The sequence below is a fragment of the Microcaecilia unicolor genome, chromosome 3 (genome assembly GCF_901765095.1).
Source record: "Microcaecilia unicolor chromosome 3, aMicUni1.1, whole genome shotgun sequence".
Lineage (NCBI taxonomy): Eukaryota > Metazoa > Chordata > Amphibia > Gymnophiona > Siphonopidae > Microcaecilia > Microcaecilia unicolor.
In genome coordinates, this window is record NC_044033.1 from 162,393,804 (window position 1) to 162,409,109 (window position 15,306).

The 15,306-nt window shown below is 43.9% G+C and overlaps 1 protein-coding gene across 1 annotated transcript in view; it reads right to left on the reverse strand.

Moving 5' to 3' along the window:
* The window catches only part of PTPRK (protein tyrosine phosphatase receptor type K), a 919,308-nt gene that overhangs the window by 760,642 nt on the left and 143,360 nt on the right, over positions 1-15,306 (reverse strand). Inside the window, 1 exon segment of the mRNA XM_030196529.1 lies at positions 14,084-14,206. Coding sequence (XP_030052389.1) covers positions 14,084-14,206 — 123 coding nt within the window.

A 15,306-nucleotide genomic window follows, 5' to 3' on the forward strand; every position in this document is an offset into this window, starting at 1 on the left:
ACATGTCAAGCGCCTTCGACATGGTTGATCATGGAATCCTACTACACATACTTGAATACTTTGGCATAGGAGGAAATGTCCTGAACTGGTTCAAGGGGTTCTTAACCATGCGCTCGTATCAAGTCACATCAAATACAACCACGTCCAAAGCATGGACACCTGAATGTGGAGTCCCACAAGGATCGCCTCTATCACCAACTATATTCAACCTAATGATGATCCCTTTAGCCAAACTCCTATCAAACCACAACCTCAACCCATACATATACGCCGACGATGTGACAATATATATCCCATTCAAACAAGATACCAAAGAAATCTCCAACGAAATCAATCAAAGTCTACACATCATGAACACATGGGCAGATGCATTCCGCCTGAAACTAAATGCAGAAAAAACCCAATGCCTGATACTCACCTCCCAATATAACACAAATGAATTCAACGCAATAAACACACCAACCCTAAACCTTCCAGTCTCAGAAACGCTAAAAATCCTTGGAGTCACCATCGACCGCCACTTAACACTCGAAACCCACGCAAACAACACAACCAAGAAGATGTTCTACTGCATGTGGAAATTGAAAAGAATAAGACCATTCTTCCCAAGATACGTCTTCCGCAGCCTAGTGCAATCCCTCGTCCTCAGCCACCTGGACTACTGCAACTCACTATACGCGGGCTGCAAAGAGCAAATACTGAGGAAACTTCAAACAGCCCAAAATACAGCAGCCAGGCTCATCTTCGGAAAACCAAGATATGAAAGGGTACAACCACTACGAGAAAAATTACATTGGCTTCCACTCAAGGAACGCGTTACTTTTAAAGTTTGTACACTAGTCCATAAGATCATCTACGGCGAAGCCCCAGCGTACATGTCTGATCTAATAGACCTACCACCCAGAAACGCTAAAAGATCATCCCGAACACACCTAAACCTCCACTTCCCCACTTGCAAAGGCATGAAATACAAGACGTTGCACGCGTCAACCTTTTCCCTCAAGAGCACGCAGGCATGGAATACACTACCGCGTAACCTGAGAAGGATTGACGATCAAGCTTCCTTCCGTAAACTACTAAAGACTCACCTGTTTGAACAAACTTACGGAAAGAGCCAACTCACATAGAGTCCACACTCACTATTCATCAATGCATTTTACATCCACTTTGATCCCTCATCCCGCACCCCAATCTATCACGCACCTATCCACGGAACTATGGACACCATATGTCTTTGTCTAACACTACCCTTTAGCTTCCCATTGCCCCCTTCCAATTACTTCTATGTTGATATCCCATTGTCATATTCCAAATCTGATATTTGAATGTCTCTTATACCTTTGCACAATGTAATCCATAACCAAATTGTAACAAATGTATTTCTATTATTCATATCCTATTGTAAGCCACACTGAGCCCGCAAAAAGGTGGGAAAATGTGGGATACAAATGCAATAAATAAATAAATAAATAAATAAATAAATCCTCTGCACTGACACTTGAACGTCCCTTTGCTGTGGACCGCCCTTGAGCAGATCAGGCCTCAGGCGAGTGAGTGAGTTGTGCGGACTCTGTTTCTTCTTCTTATAGATTTGAACCAGAGTGTTAGCGTGAGAGAGTGGGCTGGCGACCTGGTCCCGGGGAGTACAGAAAGGAGAATGTCAGGCACGCGTAGGAAGGAAGTACTGAGCCCCCCCCCCCCCCCCCACACACACACACACACACTACCTTGGGTGCTGGGGTACTGCCGGTTGCCTGAATGGGCAGTCTGCTCCTGGTCAAATGTTATACCAGATTACAGTTGTGTGGCTATTCCTTTCCATAACCCCTGATTAAAGTCCGAGTGGGAGACATGTCTTCATTTTAAGGCAGTTAAAACGCAGTTAACTTTCATAAACTCCTTACTTAACTGTATACGGCCCTCCAACATTTTTCCAAAAACTCAAACACATCCTACTGCAGCAGAAGTTTCTACCTGAAATTCAAGACATTTCTGAGCACTTTATTTTTCAATAGGATGGAGCTCCAGTGCATTGAGCTCTCAAAATAATGCATTAATATAATTTTTTTTTTTTTTTTTTTTTGGGGGGGGGGGGGGGGTTCCTTGGTTAATTCATAATTTGTGTTCAAAGGTCATACTAAGTGCTTAAACAATTGCAAAGTATTTGGAAACTATGTAACGGGCCCAGGTTTTTTTGGACACAAGATACTGTTTATTTTGGCTGAGTAGAGACCACTGCAAAGTGATTGAGAAACCTATCGCACCGTCTAGCCTGAGCAGGAGAGGCATATAAGGAGGGCCAGTAAACACATTGGGGGTCACTGACAAAAGGACACCAAACATTAGGTGCCTAAAGTGTGCACAATAAGCACGATTCTATAATTACGTGCACCAATTTTAGGCACAAATGCTTGTGTTAGCTCAATGGCTAACTGCTGTCAATATAAGCTTTGCACATAAGAGCTAGGCAAGTTCCTGACCCACTCATGCCCTTTCCATGTACACACCTCCATAGCAGTTGCAGGCTAAAGAAATTACACACCAAGGTTATAGATTATTAAGTGCAGTTATGTGTGTGAACTGCAAATTAACACCAACTGATTGGTTACAACTGGAGTTAACGCCAATTAGCACCTATTAAATAATGCACACAACTGGCAATATTCTATAATCTGCATGCGCAATTTTGCGCACTAAGCACAAAAACATGTGTATAAGATCATAAAATTTGGGGGACTGTCCCACTATGGAAGGACCCTCCTGAAAAGGGCAAATAAAACTAGAAACAGATTATGAATTATAGTGGGATTTGACAGGACAAGTTAACAGACCTCTCCAAAACAACACTCATATAAAATGCCTTCACTATATTTGAAGTGGTATCAGATATGGGGCAGATGTTCAGCATTCACAAGAACCTATAGACAAATTCAAGGAAGTGTGGCTAGGCCTTACGCAGGGATCAGCACACAATTTCGTGGGCATACAGAAAAAGGGTGCTGTGCACAGAGCCTTGCATAGACAAAAGTGTACAGCATATTTAAATCCACAGTAAAGAGGTTATCAGCTGGACTAAAAGGCTAAGCTCAGCGCCAAGTCTAAGAAGGCTAGTTGGGATTTTCGTGTCCATTTCTTTTCCATACTGCCAGCATAAAACAACTTTTCTTGGTTCCACAAAAAGCATAAGTAGAAGACAGAACGGATGCTCTGGAAGAGGTGAACTGTTGAAAGCTGCATAACCGCCACTCGTCAGCAGGCTTTTTAATGTGGTTGCCCCTGTTCTTTGGAATAAAATTCCTATAACATTGAGAGCTGAATGCTGTTTACAGAGTTTTAAATGTTTGTTAAAAGCTCAACTGTTTACAATTGCTTTTCCTTCTACTTCTTTGGAGATTAATTGATTGTTATACTTTGTCTTGTGCTTTCCTATTTTAATGTAGTTCCATTTCTTGTTTTTATTATTATTTTATTGTAAACTGCTTTGATATGTAATGCAGTCAATCAAGTTCTATAAACTATAAAATATAACTACATGTAAAGGTCTGAATACAACTGTATCAGCACCTGAAGTTGTGCATACGTCTGCATAAACATTAGTACAGCAAGAACTTTATGTACAGAATAGCATTCCCAATGATGCTTTCTCATATATCAACTTCACCTCAGACTTCAGCAGTGCAGCTCGCCAATATGTACGTTTTTCTTCACTGACAAGTCTTATCCCCCATCTCATCATCAGTCACTTAGGTGTATGCTTTTTATTTTATATTTTAACTGTTTACTAAAGTTATCCAGCTTAACATTTTATCCAAAAAGTATATAAATGCACTCTTCTTTAAGATGCTGTGTATAAGTTTAGCCCAGGGAATATCATCTGACAAACTATATTTTGCTATATATAATAGCTATATCAAGGTAATTCCCTACACTCGTCAAGCACCAAGAAGCCTCCATTCTATAGGTAGGAGTAGCCTAGTGGTTAGTACAGCAGACTGATTCTGTGGAACTGGGTTTCATTCCCACTGCAGCTCCTCGCGACTCTGGGCAAGTCACTTAAACCTCCATTGCCCCAGGAACAAAAAAAAGGATCAAACATATAAACGGCGAGTGACCGACTCACTCGCAAATGCGCAGTAGAGACTTCCCTCTCTGTCCCGCCCCCGCGTCAATACGTGATGACGAGGGCGGGACAGAGAGGGAAACTGCGCCGCCGAGGTTGATACCGCTTCCCCCCCCCCCCCCCGGCCCGGGGCCTCTCTCCGCTACTAAACTTACACATCCATTCGCCGGAACGCAGCACGCACATCAGCTGAGCTGCCGTCGGCCTTCCTTCCCTGCCTGTGTCTCGCCCTCGCTGACGTTATGTCACAGGAGGGCGGGACACAGGCAGAGAAGGAAGGGCCGACAGCAGCTCAGCTGATGTATGTGCTGCGTTCCGGCCAATGGATGTGTAAGTTTAGTAGCGGAGAGAAGGCCCGGGCCAGGTGGAGGGATGGCGGCGACTCCGGGGGTGGGAGGTGGGAGGTGGGAATGGTAGCGGTGGCGACCTCGCGGGGAGGGAGGGAGGGGGAAGGAAAACCCCAATACCAGCCTGTTTTTACGGGCTCAACGGCTAGTCTGTATATAATATGTAAACCGCTTTGATTTTAACTACAGAAAAAGCAGTATATCAATTCCCATCCCCTTTCCTATCAAAGATATCAGCTTGAGGAAGAAACAAAGTTAAACACCTACCTGGAGCCCTGGTTAGCAGGGACACAAATCAAATTTAAGTACTTTTAGAGAACCCTGACCTAGATGTCACAATGCACTTTGGGATCAATGATCTGGATGGGAAAGGAGTTGTAGAATTTAAGGGATTCAGCTTCAACACTTGGTAGAAACAAGAGCTCTTTCAAAGTTATTGCTTGTTCATGACATATAGGCCAACTTCTAACCTGGACTTAAATCTGGTAAAGAAGATTGGGGGTTGAGGCAACAATAAGCACTTGCATGGAAAAAGAAAAGCCTAAAAAAGGAAAAATTATAGCTTACCTGATAATTCTTTCCTTTAGTCACAGCAGACAAACCCAGAGACTTGTAAGTTATGATCATTTATCAGCAACTGGAGATAGAGAGTACCAAACTGAACTCTGCCACACAGGACAGTATGCTCCTTGGTCAGTCAGTATTTCTCTTAACAAAGAAATGAGGCATAAATCTGTCAACCAACAGAACTGTGTACATGCAACCACAGCAAGAAACCTAAGCAGAGAAACAGACTGAATTGATAGGGTCATCCTCATGAAAGGGTGGGGGGAGTCTTAATTCATCTGCTGTGACAGAAGGACAGAAAGTGACCCTTAATTGTTCTGTTTACCTGTCTTAACTAGATTGTAAGCTCTTTGAGCAGGGACTGTCTTTTTGTGTATGGTGTGCAGCGCTGCGTATGCCTTGTAGCGCTATAGAAATTATAAATAGTAGTAGTAGTAGGTAGGCCATAATTTTTCCTTCCTTATCATCAGCAGGCTAATCTGGAGACTTGTGGGATGTAGCAAAGCAATCCATAAGTAGGGTGGGAACCAGACAAAGCTGTGGAAAGAACCGACTCCTTGAAGGATGCCTTAGACCTAGCAAGAAGGAAGTACTCCCTTCAGGAAAAGAGGACAGCCCATGCCAGCATAGCCCAGGCCTCAGAAAGATAAGTGAGCTGCAGACTGAAAATGCAGCCGGGAGGAGTAGCCTAGAGAAGGCCACCAATAAGAAGCTGAGGGTGACATAGGAACATAAAGGTCTAGGCTTTGAGTGGGAATGTGCCATGCGAGAAATAACCGAGATCCAAAACCACAAAGGCAAACAAAAAACCTCCACCAAGCAAGGTACATAAGTACATAAGCAGTGCCTTACTGAAACAGACCAAAGGTCCATCAAGCCCAGCATCCTGTTTCCACCAGTGGCCAATCTAGGTCACATACACCTGGCAAGATCCGAAAAAAGTCCAAAACATTTTATGCTGCTTATCCCAGAAATAAGCAGTGGATTTTCCCCAAGTCCATTTTAATAATGGTCTATGGACTTTTCCTTTAGGAAGCCATCCAAACCTTTTTTAAACCCCGCTAAGCTAACCGCCTTTACCACATTCTCTGGCAACGAATTCCAGAGTTTAATTACACATTGAGTGAAGAAAAATGTTCTCTGATTCGTTTTAAATTAACTACTTTGTAGCTTCAAATGTACTACTATGTAACCAGCACCGCAGCACTACAATGACCCAAAAGCTGCAAAGACAAAAGGAGTAAAAGAAATCCATTATTGCAGCCTGTGACCAAACAGGAGGAGAACTGTAAAAAAAGTACACCAAAATTGCTTCTGCACTGGCCCAATGGTACTGTCCTGAAAATACAGGCAAATCCCCACACAGGAGAATACCTGCTACAGGTAAGTATCTGCGCTCTCAGAGGACAAGCAGGCTGTATTATTCTCACAGCTGGGTACCCCTAGCATCCAAGCTCACGCAAAACAACCAACGTTGGTCAACTGGACCTCGCAACAGCGAGGACATAACAGAGATTAACCTGAAACTATATGCAAACTAGCTGAGTGTGTAACCTGGAAAAGAACAAAAAGGGCCTGGGGGGGTTGGATTCTAAAAATAAAGCAGATTCTGCAGCACCGACTGCCCAGTCGGGTATCCTGCTGGAGGCAGTAGTGTGATGTGAATGTGTGGATGAAAAGACCACATTGCAGCTTTGCAAATCTCTTCAATGGAGGCTGACTTTAGTGAGTCACCAACGCAGCCATGGCTCTGACATTATGAGCCATGACATAGCCCTCCAGAATCAGCCTAGCTTGGGCATAAGCAAAGGAAATGCAATTTGCTAGCCAATTGGAGATTGTGCGTTTTCAGATGGCGACTCCCCTCTTGTTGGGATTTTAAAAAAAAAACCAAATAACTAGGAAGACTGTCAAAGGCTTTGTCCGCTCCATGTAAAAGGCCAATGCTCTCTTGCAATCCAAGGTGTGCAAGCTGCTTTCGCCAGGGTGGACATGAGGATGGGGAAAAACTGTTGGCAAGACAATCAACTGGTTTAGATAGAACTCAGACACCACCTTCGGTAGGAACTTAAGGTGCATGCAGAGGACTACTCTGTTGTGATGAAATTTAGTACAAGATGCATTCACTACTAGGGCCTGAAGCTCACTGACCCTACGAGCTGAAGTAACAGCCACCAAGAAAATAAACTTCCAGGTCGAAATGAGCTTTCATCAGCTGGGTGAGAACAACGTTGAGATCCCATGACACTGGCAAAGGTTTGATAGGGGGGGCTTTAATAAAAGCAAACCTCTCATGAAGCAAACAACTAAAGGCTGTCCAGAGATAGGCTTACCTTCTACACGTTGATAAGCACTAATTACATTAAGGGGAACCATACGGAGTTGATCTTGAGACCAGACTCTGATAAGTGTAGAACGTATTCAAGCAGGGTCTGTGTAGGACAAAAAAAAAAAAGATCTACGGCCTTGCTGTCACACCAGACAGCAAACCTCCTCCATCTAAAAGAATAACACCTCTTAGTGGAATCTTTCCTGGAAGCAAGCAAGACTCGAGAGAGACCCTTCGCAAGACCCAGGGAAGTGAATTCTAGGGTCTCAACATCCAGGCTGTGAGAGCCAGAGACTGAAGGTTGGGATGTAGAAGCGTTCTGGGTGATGAGGGTCGGAACACACTCCAATCTCCACGGTTCTTCGGAGGACAATTCCAGAAGAAGAAGGAACCATATTTGACGCGGCCAGTACGGTGCAATCAGAATCATAGTTCCATGGTCTTGATGGAGTTTCAGCAAAGTCTTCACCACCAGAGGTATGGGAGGATAAGCATACAAAAGGCCTGTTCCCCAATGCAGGAGAAAGGCATCTGACACTAGGCTGTCATGGGCCTGAAACCTGAAACAGAACTGAGGGATCCTGTGATAGATTTGAGTGGCGAAAAGGTCCACCGAGGGGGTGCCCCACGCTCAACAGATCTTGCGAGCTACACCCATATTCAGCAACCACTTGTGAGGCTGCATTACCCTACTCAGTCTGTCAGCCAGACTGTTTTTGCCAGATAAGTGGCTTGGAGAAACATGCTGTGACGGCACGCCCAAAGCTACATCTGGACGGCTTCCTGACACAGGGGGCAAGAACTGGTGTCCCCCTTTATGTTGGTGTAGTACATTGCAACTTGATTGTTTGTTTGAATTAGGATAATTTGGTTGGACAGCCGATCTCTGAAAGCCTTTAGAGCATTCCAAATTGCTCGAAGCTCCAGGAGGTTGATCTGAAAACCTGTTTCCTGGGGGACCAGGCTCCCTGAGTGTGAAGCCCATCTACATGAGCCCCCCCCCCCCCAGGAGAGATGATCCGTCGTTAGCACTTTCTGTGGCTGAGGAATTGAAATGGGTGTCCCATGGTCAAATTGGATCGAATTGTCCACCATTGGAGGGAATAGACTAAGTCGGTGGACACATGGATGACGTCTTCCAGGTTCCCCATGGCTTGACACCACTGAGAAGCTCTCATGTGCAGACGTGCCATGGGTGTAACAACCTGTGGAGGCCATGTGCCCCAAGAGTCTCAACATCTGCCGAGCTGTGACTTGCTGAAATGCTCGCACCAGGGACAGAAGGTTGTCTGTCTGGGTCTTGAGGAGATAGGCTCGAACTGTTCTCGTGTCAAGCAATGCTCCAATGAATTCCAATTTCTGAACAGGAGGAACGGGGTAATTTATTACGAACCCTAATAGTTCCAGCACTTGAATATTCTCCTGCATGGACTCCAGAGCACCGTCCTCCGAGGTGCTCTTCACCAGTCAATTGTTGAGATAAGGGAACACATGCACTCCCAGCCTGCACAGCGATGCCGCAACCACTGCTAGGCATTTTGTGAATACTCTGGATGCTGACGCTAGGCCAAAGGGCAGTACGCGGTACTGAAAGTGCTGCATTCCCAGCCAAAATTGAAGATACTTCTTGTGAGCTGGAAGTATCAGGATACGAGTGTAAGCGTCCTTTAAGTCCAGAGAGCATAGCCAATCGTTTTCCACAATCATGGGAAGAAGGGTGCCCAGGGAAACCATCCTGAACTTTTCTCAGACTAGGAATTTGTTCAGGGCCCTTAGGTCTAGGATGGGACACATCCCCCCCGCACAAGGAAGTACCTAGAATAGAATTCCAGCCCTTCTTCCCCTGGTGGAGCGGGTTTGACCGCATGGGCCTTCAGAAGGGCGGAGAATTCCTCTGCAAGTACCTGCCTGTGCTGGGAGCTGAACCAATGAGCTCCCAGTGGACAATTTGGAGGTTTGGACTCCAGATTGAGGGTGTATCCTAACCAGACTATCTGAAGAACCCACTGGTCAGAGGTTATGAGAGGCCACCTTTGGTAAAAAAAAAAAAAAAAAAAATATTAACCTCCCCCTGACCGGTTTGGCTATGCTTCCCGGGAGCCAGTCAAAAGCCCATCACTTGCTTTTGCTGGGGAGCAGTAGGGGCCTTGGGCGCACGCTGGTGACGGGAATGAGCTTGCTGGGACTGAGCCTGAGTAGGCTGGCGAGACGCTGGAGTGTATCTACGCCTGGAAAAGGAATAGGGAGTACTCCGTGACCCACCAAAAAACCTCCTAGATGAGGAGGTGGTAGCAGAAGGCACCCGGCAGGAGAGAGAAGCCATAGCATCTGTGTGCTTCTTGGATCTGGTCAACCAGATCTTCTACCTTCTCTCCAAAAAGATTATCCCCCCAGCAAAGAACATCCGCTATCCTCTTTTGGACCAAATGATCCAGGTACGAAACACGCAGCCATTAGTCTGCACACTGCTATACCTTGAGCAGAGATCCTGGATGCTAGATCAAAAGTGTCGTATGCGCCCCTGGCAAGAAATTTACGTCACACCTTCTGCTGCCTGACCAGCTGGTGAAAAAGTTCGAACTGCTCTGGAGGGAGGGCATCAACCAAACTAAGCTGCCGCACCGAGTTCCGCAAGTGGATACTCGTGAAGAGCTGTTATGATTGTATACGGGCAGCGAGCATAGCGGCCTGATACATTTTCCTCCCAAAAGAGTCCAAGGTCCTAGCGAGCAGGAACCAGGCTGCTGAGAACCTGATACGTTGGCACATCTTGTATGGAGGGGAAGCAGTCCTCCCGGCATCAACACTTCTCTAGTGCCGATTCCCTCGGCACCATGTGTTGAGGGAGAACAGTGTCGGTGCGTCTTAGCCTTCGCTCAATGCACCTCACTGAGTCTCCTCGGTGCCGAGGATGACATCAAATCCCCACGTTGTTTTAGGGTCGGGTGCGATGATGGATGGTCCCAGGGGCCCTGCATAGCAGGAGGCCTCAAGGCAGGTGGAGACCCACTCAATGCCTCGCTACTCCCAGTGTGTCGTGGCCTCTCAGCAGCCATGCCCACCTCCACACCAGATGTCGATGCGTCCCTTGATGTAGACATCACCGAAGGACCAGACAGAGTCCCAAAAGGTTTTTTCTCTCTGGGCTTCTCAAGCCAGTTGAGTCCTTTTCTTCATACTAAGACAAAGAGCACAACAAGCTAGGCTATGGTCAGGCCCAAGGCATTGAACACACCACGAATGGAAATCAGTACCCGAGATGGTCCGGTTGCACCGACAGCAACACTTGAAGCCACTGGGAGTGTTCGATGACATGGAAAGGAAGACTGCCCTTGCCAAATCAAAAAACTCGATGGCGCTGAAAAAAGTGCAGCAAAAAAAAGGGAAAAAAATCACAGCCGAGCAGGCCTAAGGATAGCCGCGACTAAAAGAAAAGAAAACGTGCCTGTGTTTGATGAAGCCTACCTGATCAGGGTTAATCAACTGACCTATGATTTTGTTCAGTCTCTCAGTGAGAATTTTGTCCAGAATTTTATAATCGAAGTTTAAGAGGGAAACAGGCCTGTAATTTTGCACTCTACAGGGATAAGTATAATTGTGGTTTCAGTGAACCTGTGTTTTTCAGGGTGATCTCATATAAAGTTAAAATATGTCACGAAATAAAGAGTTAACAGAAATCTGAATTTCTTACAGAATTCTGGGGTGATACCATCAGGACCAAAAACTCTGCTCGCAGCAAAGGGAAGTGATGGCTGCAACTAATTCCTTTTCAGAAATAGGAGAATCTAAGTTTTTTTGGCAGCAGAGTGTGGGATATGCAAGAGAATCTAAAAATTTGGAAAAATCCTGAACAGATCCTCTTTCTCTCAGATGTAAACAGAGAGGAATAAAATTGTAGCTTTATTTTTAACAGAGTTAATCTGTCCCTGATCATTTTAACAGACTTAATCTGTCCCTGATCATTTTGTAAAACAGATGTGTGATCATTCCTCCTTCTTCCTTTTAAAAATGTAGCCAGTAGTTTACCTACTTTGTTGTTACCAGAGTAATGGCCAGAAGACTGAAAGAAAAGATCATTTTTAGCTTTTTTAGAAACAATAGAATTATATTTATATTTGGTTTTTAAAATTTGGTGTTAAGTGGAGGGATTAGAGCCAATCATGTGTAAAGCTTCTAAACTTTTGATATCAAGTTCAAGAGCATGTTCTTTAGCAAGATTTTGATTGGTGGTGCTTAAAAGTTCCCCTCATAATGAAGCCTTATAAGTTTCCCAAATGGTGGACAGGGTGATTTCAGAAGATTCATTCTGGAGGAAAAATTCCTTAGTGAAATCTGAAATCTTGTAAATAGAAGCTTCATCATTGAGAATAGCATTGTTAAGCCTCTAGGAGGAAGAAGAATGTGAGAGTGACAGAGTGAAGGTGGAGCGAAACTGCAATATGATCGGAGAGATGTATGGGGTGTATACTGGATAAGGATAATAGAGAAGAAAGATTTAGAAATGAGAAAGTAATCTAGTAACTCTAATTAAGACTGACGTTTTCGGTGCCATTTTTTTCAGGCATGCTCTGTTCTGGCTTTGACCTCTTGCCAGAAGAGGAAGAAAAAGCAGGGGAATACTGCTTTGCACCTCTATTTGTGGCCATAGAAAGATGGGAAATATCCAAAAAAAGGAGAATTATTCTATTTTCTGGAGTTAGAAAGGCTCTGGATAGAGAAGCACTCACCCCATGCATCTGCACAGAACACTGGCCAAACTCTACCCCCTCATGTTTTTTCTAATGAAAATTTCAATAAAGATGGTTTGAACAAAAAAATAAATAACGCGCCAACAGAGAGAAGGCTGGAAACTACAGGCCAGTTAGCGTTGCTTCAGTAGTGTGAATATTAATGGAGACTCTACTGAAGGAATGGATTGTGAACTCTACATTTCAGTGAGCAATAAGATCCAAGGCAGCATGGCTTTACCAGAGGCAGATCATATCAAATGATTCACTTCTCCAGTTGAGTGATTAGAAGAATTATGTCAATTGTGTTCAGTATCTGCATGATACCGCTGAAGAATTTGAAGGGAACATTTGTCCTTTTGTGGATACTACCAAGATCTAGAACAAAAACATACACCACCAGTGGAGTAAACAATAAGAAATGACCCAAGAAAGCTTGACTGGCAGGAAAATGCTTGTCAGCTAAACTTTAATGTATAGAGAGTGCATTTGTGTTCCAGAAATCCAAAGAACAGTATGACAGGGAATGAAGAACTTATGCTCACTGTCAAAGAGTCTCCTAAGAGTAACAGTGTCCGATGATCAAGGTAGCAACAATGAGACAAAGAGGGTGGCTAGAGTCAGAGGGATGCAGGGATGAACAGGGAGAGCTATAATCATAGAAAATAAGAAAGTGATCAAGCCTTTATACGGGCCATAACACCTCAGCTAGAATACTGTACTCCGTTCTGGAAGCTTTATCTGAAAAAGCAGAGAGAGATTAGAGATGCTCCAGAGAAAGGCAGCCAAATATAGTATGGTGTTTGTAGAGTGGTATACAAGATCCAAATTAGTTAACCTAAAGGAGAGGAGAGTGTGGTGGTGGTGGTGAGGCAGGGAATAAAGCAAACTAAGATTTAGTTGTCTAAAAGAAATTAATATGCAAGCAGCAAACCTTTCACAATGGAAATAAAGTTCTAAAAACTGGGCTCACCATATGCTTAGCAGCAGCATCAAAATAGTGAAAGTACAGAGGAGGCCTGGAATGCACTTCCAGAAGAAGTGGTAAAGACAAAATCTAGAAAAATTCTTTAAAAAAGCATAGGATAATCACAGGATACCAAGTGGAAAAGCTTGGAAAGTATACTTTGATTTAACAATCTGCAAAAGAGCAGCAGTTACAGCAGGAATGAATTAGCCTAGGGTTTAAGAGCAACGAATGGCCTGAGAACCAGGGAAGTCAAGGATCAAATCTACCTCTCACTGGCATTCTTTGATCTTGGGCAAGTTACTTCACCCTCAATTACCTCGTTTACAACAGATTTAAAGCAGAGTTTGCTGGGGTACACAGGGGACTAGCAGACTAGAGAGAAAGGCGGGCAAGCCTGTATAGAAGACCAGGTTTCTTGACCGTAAATCAGACCCAGTAGGCAACCAGGTGTCAATGTTCTTACCATAGAAGTGGAGAGACACACTTGTACTTCTTGGCATCATAGATTAACTTAATTGAAAGCATTCAGAATAGTCTGTAGCTTTCTTAACTGGGAAGATCTTGGACCTTGGTACAAGAAGTTGCAATAGTCTAGACAATTGCCAGTGAGGGCAAAGATGAGGGTTCAAGGATTCAAAGAGCTTGCTTATCTAGCAGAAAGAGCAGAATGAATCTGTTTTTAATTAAAAGAGCTCTTCACTACACCAGAGATTAAACTGCAGGTTCCTGCAAGGATGATGCCTAAGATTTTAGCAGAATCTTTTGCAGTAATCTAAACTTCCTCAATAGATAAAACTGATGAGGTGCAGACTTCCAAGAAAAGACAGCAGCATCATCAGTCTTGCTTGGATTCAATTTTAGCTCATTTCTAACAACCATTAAGGACCAAGAACTGAGACCTCCACAGTGCAGAAGCAATGCTGTTACTCCTTGACAGACTGGAAACTCAGTTTCAAGAAAACACCAACATTTCTTAACTAAATGGTATCATGCAATGCTATTCAGCTTTTAGTGCATTCTCACCTTGAGGCATCTCAGGAGGTAAGTAATGAGGCTCTTGAGCACTGATATGTACCCAATCAAAGTCATCATACAGGTCTTGATGGTAATCACAGGGCCCTGGGCCATCATCAAACGTACAGCCCCCTAAAGAAGAGAAAAAAAAAACAAGCAACATTCAATTCAGTGGAATGTCACAGTCCAGGTGCAGCAAAAATAAACCCCTGAACTTCTAATCACAGTGCTGCTCTATATCAAGGGTTCTCAATCCAGTCTTCATGACATCCAGCCAGTCAGGTTTTCAGGATACTCACAATGAATATGTATAAGGTAGATCTGCATACAATGGAGGCCATGCATGCCAATCTACCTGCTTAGAATGACAGTGAGAGTTATAAATATTTTAAATACAATCTCATACATTCATTTTGGATACCTTGAAAATCAGAATGGTTTGGTGTGCCCCAACTGGATTGAGAACCCCTGCTCTATATACATTTTGCTGAGTGAACCAATGGCACAGGTCAGTGGATGCAGAAAAGTTGTCAAGCATCTTAAAGGTAATTTAATTATTTTTGTTTAGAACACTAAAAAAATATTTCCTTAGAGTTTCTGGATCCCTCCTCCCCTCAAAATCATTATGGGATATATTTCACTAATTACATGGCGGGCAGGTGAGGGCTGGGGTTGAACTGCAACTCTGGTGCTTAAAAGGGAGGAGGTGGGGGCTGGGACGAGTCACTGGACATGGAGGGGAGAATCACTGGACATGGATGGATGGAGGGGAGGGTAGAGGAGAATTGATGGACATGAATTGGATGGGATAATCGCTGGACATGGAGGGGAAAGAGGAGAAATCGCTTAGACGATAGCCTTCCTAGGGCCCATTTCATTTTTGGAGAAACGGGCTTTTTTCTTTTTGCTTGTAAAGTTTATATTGCTGTTTGGGACATAATGAGACTCTCAAATTGTGAGCTATATAAAATCTAGGCTACTCCTCCACAACGTCTTTGGAACAAGCAACAGCAAAAGCAGGTAGTAAAAATAAAGATATCAGTGCCAGTTAAGTAATGCATCTCAAATATTGAGTTCTTACCACTAGACACCAGGTAACATATGCATATTGTGCTCTTCCAAGACCTTATATAATTTCTATATTAGAAACACTGTAACAGCCTTCCTGCCGTTTCTGAATGGCAGTTTTAAAGCTAAATTATATTACACAAAAGGTAGTCAAAAGTAACCTT